General features: G+C 37.8%; 1 protein-coding gene across 2 annotated transcripts in view; it reads right to left on the reverse strand.

The window, feature by feature from the left end:
* Positions 1–5,418, reverse strand: part of LOC126203623 (neurogenic locus notch homolog protein 1-like) — a 167,148-nt gene extending 161,730 nt beyond the window's left edge. The window contains exons 1-2 of one of the 2 annotated variants that reach the window (XM_049937995.1): positions 5,275–5,416; positions 4,644–4,698 (exon numbers count right to left, since the gene is read on the reverse strand). In XM_049937995.1, coding sequence (XP_049793952.1) covers positions 4,644–4,698; positions 5,275–5,280 — 61 coding nt within the window. In that variant the 5' untranslated portion in view covers positions 5,281–5,416. Of the gene's footprint in view, positions 1–4,643; positions 4,699–5,274 lie in introns of both variants that reach the window. The other variant, XM_049937996.1, reaches the window with a different exon arrangement.
* Positions 5,419–6,000: the final 582 nt, after the last annotated feature.

Here is a 6,000-nt window from a genome sequence, read left to right on the forward strand (position 1 = left end):
AACAAAAATTTAACAATGCATGCACTCTGGACATCTGATACGCAACTGAAGAAACAAAGAACACAGAGCTGCCACCAGACCAGTCTCTACATGTGTTTATCACTGTTGTCTGTGAGTGCTGGAAGAGGGCTTCTAAGTATCATTTCTTGAAGAGTGGTTCTGGTAATTTATTAAATATTAACAATGCAATCTGTATTTTATAACTGATACTCTAGATGTGCTACAAGCACAAAAGATAAAAGAAACATTTTGAAAGGCCACAAAGCATTACAGCTACTGTCCACTTGCTAAGCCATTGGAAAAGTACTGTAGTACAATAAATTAATCCTCATTATATCACGGAGAAGTATTATTGTGATATTAATTGAGTAGGCCGGATTAACTAGGTCGGACAGACGGAGGTCGGATTTTCACGAGCAGGACAGTCAGGACTCTAGGTGTACTAGGAAATGTAGTCTGTCTACAAAGGAGACTGCTTACCAATTACCACAGCAGACAGAACTAACAGTCTGAAATATTGAGCACATACAAAGAAGGGCAGTACCAGTGTGACAGGTCTGTTTGACTCATAGAAGATCACTGAAATGCTCGAGAAACCTGAACTGGCAGGCACACGAAGACTGATGTCAATTATTCAGCTAAAACCTAGTTACAAAGTTTCATGATCCAGTACAAAGTGACAGAACGCTACTCCCATGAAGAAAGTGTCCTTGGAGACGAGGCAAACTGCAGCGTGCCCAGAGACAATAAACGGTAATTCTTCCACTGCTCCATTCATGAATGGAATGGGAAGAAATCGTAATACGTGATACAATGGGAAGCATGCTCTACCCCACACTTCTCAGTGTCCCCACACGCGTGCTTATATATGTGTTTGTACTAGCTCAAAAAGATCTGATACCTGGCAAAAGTTTTACACTAGTTTGTGTGCCTGTCGATGACTCGACACCTGTGCTACTTCCGGTAATTCCCAACAAAGTACAAAAGCACCAGAAAAACATAAACGGAACCCCTGAAGTCTTTAAAAGCATGATATTATGCTGAACAGCTAAGCTAATCCTATAATGTTACTAAAAACAGCCTGGAAGACAGTAAACAAAGAACATGAAAATACCGAACTTTCAAGTTGCAGTACTTTAACACTAGGAGAAAATGGCATGTCGGTGAGTGAGCCAAGCTCAGTATGTGAGGCCTTCAGAATATTTCAGGAAGACATGAAGAGAAGAAATTAATGAACCAGCAGTAATCTAAAAATTCAAAATACAACCATCTGGAGGCTTGGATAGTATATCATCTGCATTACTTAACATACACAGAAATGAATTAATAAAACAATTAAACTGGCCAGGGGACCTTCCCTAGCCTTTCAAAAATTACTGTGGTGTGACCAGTGTATAAAAAGGGAACAGCCACTGACAAATAATTACAGGCCAATTTCACTGACTTCAACGTTTGGCAAAATACTTGAAAGTGTAATTCTAGATCAAATGCAGTCTTTCTTCTGCAAATACACCCTATTAAACAACTCACGGCATGGGTTCCTAAATGGGTGATCCACAATAATGGAAGCAACTTTTTTCCATGAGCTACTAAAAAGACTGGATAAAGAAAAGAAAGTCACTGGAACTTTTTCTAGATTTGTCTGTGGCCTTTGATTCTATGAATTATGCAGTACTTTTATCCAAATTAGAAACTAATGATAGAAGTCGAATGGCACTGAATTCCGTAAGTTCTTGTCTCAGAAACAAAAGACAGTGAGGTGAACTTTGTTGTAAGAATGAAGCTAAGATCTTAACAGTACAATCAACATACAAGACTCTCAACTATGGAACCACCAGGGATGTATTCTCAGGCCATTTTTGTTTCTTGCATAGCACAGTCACAAAACAGAAAACTGGTGAATTATGCACATGATACATCATTTATTAGCTGGGGCTATACTGAATAGCTAACATTGCAAAGCAATTAAGAGAACTTTGATCTAACCACAGAATATCTAATCACAAATTAACTTACACTGAAGGAGATGACAGACATGATGAAGTTCGAACTAATCTCAAGCCTGGGGGGGAGGGGGGGGGCTAAGTACTGAACCACTGTCTACAGCTGAAACATCCAATACACATAAATTTTCAGGCACTGTGATTATTAACACTTTATGTGAAAGAGCAGATATGCTATGTTGCATGGAGATTACCTACAACATTTGCTTACTAAAACATTTTACAAATATAATAACTCCTCCCATTCTTCAACAAATACACTATGGATTAATCTACTCATATATGCAGTGTGGCATTGAAATCTGGGATGGAGGCAACCACAGTCTAAGTGGATAGGATACTCACGCTTCAAAATAGAGCAGTTGGAAAAAGTGGTAATATAAACAAACACCAGTCCTCAAGGGGCTACTTCAAGTTTAATTTACTGACTGCTTAGGGCTGCTCATTGCATGTCTTTTGCACAAATATGTTTGTAAAAGAGAATGAAGAACAACCGTAATGAACAGAGACAATCAGAATACATGAACCAGATGTGATTCAGGGTCACAGTCCACGGACTACTTGCAGCTGGAAAAGTTATTGTATATATATATATATATATATATATATATATATATATATATATATATATATATATATATATATATATATATATATATATTGTACTAAACTTGTAAAAAAATGCTATGACGTTTGCAAAAGACACCAGTTGGTGTCTCCATGCAAAAAAAATACAATAAATAAATAAATAAAAATAAATAAATAAACAATTCAATAGCCAAATAATAAGGAGACACTCTGTAGAAAGCTTTTAAAGGATGTTTATTGAAAGATGTTTATCCCCAGAATTCTGAACTCCATTGTTAGCAGCACTGCTTTTGTATGTAGCACTATATTAGTGGTGATAAATGTTAATATAAAACATCTTAAGTGCTACTTGTTGTATATGTTCGTTATAGCATGAAATCACTGTTACAGATGTAAAATAAATCATGATATCCAAAACTATAAAGTTATTGTGGGTAAATAAAGATTGTTATTTCCACTTGGTGGTTTGTTAATTTTACTCCTACATTATTTACATTAACACGAGGTGGGATATTTTTGACAGTAAAAAACCAAATGTGCTATAACTTTTATTTACAAAGCCATGATTTTTTGTTACAATTTCTTCTATCTTCTACTGCTGTTTGTGATCCAACTAGGCTTTTCCATCATCAGTTTTTTAAATTTTATATTTATTTGCAGGCCATCATCATTATTATTATTATTATTATTAGTCAATCATCTAGAAGCAAACTAACTTACCTAAAACTGAACATTGCTACTATTTTAAGAGAAGCTGCAGCGTAACTGCCAATAGCATTTAAGAGTGACAGAATATACAATTTTTCAGCCTTCTGGATACTTTTAAAATTTAAATACAATATGTACATTCGTGGAATAAAGTCTACTCAAGCTGCTCCTTTAGTCAGAAATCAGGTGGCCATACAATAATAAAGTATGATGATCACAAGTCTTTGTCATTCCTGTCATAAAAATCCGTGGTTGAAAACCTTTCAAGGTCCCATGTACCTCATCAGAATATGGATGTATGAAATAGTCCTTTTTAAAGTCACAGAAACTTTCATTTTATAATGTGCTATCAATAAGTACCCAATAAGTTTTTGAAACTCGCTTAATGCTGTCTGTACGAGAGCTTTAAATAAATAAATAAATGGCAAGAAAGCAGACAGCCACTAGAATGCCGTTTAGAAGAACATGGCATGATTCTACAAGAAATTGTTGCCTTTCTTGTACATTAAGCTACTCACTGGTTGATTTGTTGGGGGGAGAGGAGAGGGGTGGAGTTGCAACTTTATAGACATTATGAACAGAGGTGAACCCTGGCATTTTCCACATAAAATCCTTGAGTCTACATTATAAGATAACTGACTGATGGAATGATCAATTACATGTCTCTAGCTGTATTCCGAATTTGCAAATTTCCTAGTTTCTTTATTTTAGTTCGCCAGTGGTTTGTCGAATGTTTTTGCACCTGGATACAGAAGGCCACTCTGAACCTTAGACAATGGCTGTTGTTTTGTGTCAGTACGAATCACCGTTCATCATCACAACACTGGCGCTTTCTTTGATCTCGAGTACATAGTTACTTATGTATTATTTCAGTGCAAACTCTAAGATTTATAACTGAATTGTAAATCATGTAACTGTTATTTGTAAGATGTAATTCATGTAGACGTTAAGGTTGTACAGATGTTACATATGTGCGTAATTACAAGCAACCATGACTTCATTATCTTGAAGCAGACAGTGCAGCTGCAATTAAGTATTTGACGGTACAGTTAAGGTCTTCCAAAATTATTTTAGTACGTCACTTGTAATAAAATTATAATGGGCCATAACGTTACCGTTACTGATAATGAGGACGACAATTTATAACATAAAAATAATAATGACTATGACGACAACGGCTTTCATTGCAAGCACAACAATGGTAACGCTGAAAAACAGCGGCGATTATTACAAGGACAATACTGTACCATATAACAATAACAAACATGATAGTAACAATAAAGGTAATAATGATATTAAAAAGTATAGTGCATTACTGTGGTGATAGAAAGAGTATCTTCTTACCTCCCAGTGACGGCGTAATGAGAAACGTAATGACAGTAAAGACCCAGCAAGTAACCTGTGAACATCCATTACAATATTTGTCTTAATTAACTTGAAAAATTTAAAAGAAAGAACTGATTATCTTGCAACGCAAATCCGTCGCAAAAACCCAAAAGGCCTGCACAGTGCGTCACTTCATTGTTCATTATAAGCTAGGGCAGCGAACATCCAGGGGCGGCAACTTGAAAGCAGAAAAGTGACGTACAGTACTGCTGCTCCATTTGCCGTTATACGCGACCAGCCAAGAATTATCCAGCGTGCGGCTCTAGCTCAGAAGTGGCTGAATAATCAGACTTTACTTGGAATAGCAGCTGCCCTGGCAAATATGATTATTTAATTTGATCATCGGTTTTTTCCTCGTATGAAACAAAAAAAAACTTCTTTCAAATTATAGAATGCTGTGCCACACTAACTGAACCTGCAAATTTATTGCAAATATGAGAAATAGTTTCTGTGTCATTTACAGCGTGTTTAATATTCGTGGGAAGAGGGTGGGGGTGGATAGACGAAGAATTTGTGTGCGTAAATACGCGTGCGCTCACCAGCGTTAAAGTAGGTGACGAATATCGAGTTTCGGGCGTGGTGTACTTACGTGCATGTTGACTGGAGCCAGCGCGGAAGCGGACTGTTGCGTGCGAAGCGCCGAGCACAACCTTTATTGGTTTGCCAAGGCTGGCAAGCCGCGCCTCCGATGCCGAGGAGGTTTTCTCGCAGTGTGTGAGTGTACCTGTGTCCAGGCGCTCGGCAGAGGACAGACACCCAAAGCGGCGCTGCCCTGAGTCACGGCTGTCGGACACGTGGGCTGGGTCAGGTCACGGCCTGTGTTGTGGGTGAGGCGGGCGGCTGTCCGCCACTGCAACAGAACAAAGTGACTGGGTTTTTGGAAAAATCGACGTTTTTTCACCAAGTAATAGATAAAGCGAACATTTTAATATTCTAGAGCCGAACACGGTTGGAATACTATAGAGAAAAAGTCACGTTTTTAATCTTATGTAGAACTGTAGCTGATGACATGACAATAAGAACGTTCTCCACCGATGCTGATACTGAAATGTGGTTGCTTGTTTAGTTACTTTCTGTTCTGTAGTCTAGATCACTAGTTAAAAATTTGAAAATACTGCTTCTGCCTTGGTGGTACATACAGTATATCAAATACCAACCTTTACTTGCAGGAGCTTCTTAAAAGAGGAAAAGATATTCGAATATATCTGCGATTTCCACTAGAAGAAGAGCCGCCTCAGGAGCCACAGATGTTGAGATTTCGCCACAGGACGCATCGCAGTGGCCTGATAGCGAGCGGCCGCTGAAACTGCACGTT

This window comes from Schistocerca nitens, chromosome 9, assembly GCF_023898315.1.
Source record: "Schistocerca nitens isolate TAMUIC-IGC-003100 chromosome 9, iqSchNite1.1, whole genome shotgun sequence".
NCBI lineage: Eukaryota > Metazoa > Arthropoda > Insecta > Orthoptera > Acrididae > Schistocerca > Schistocerca nitens.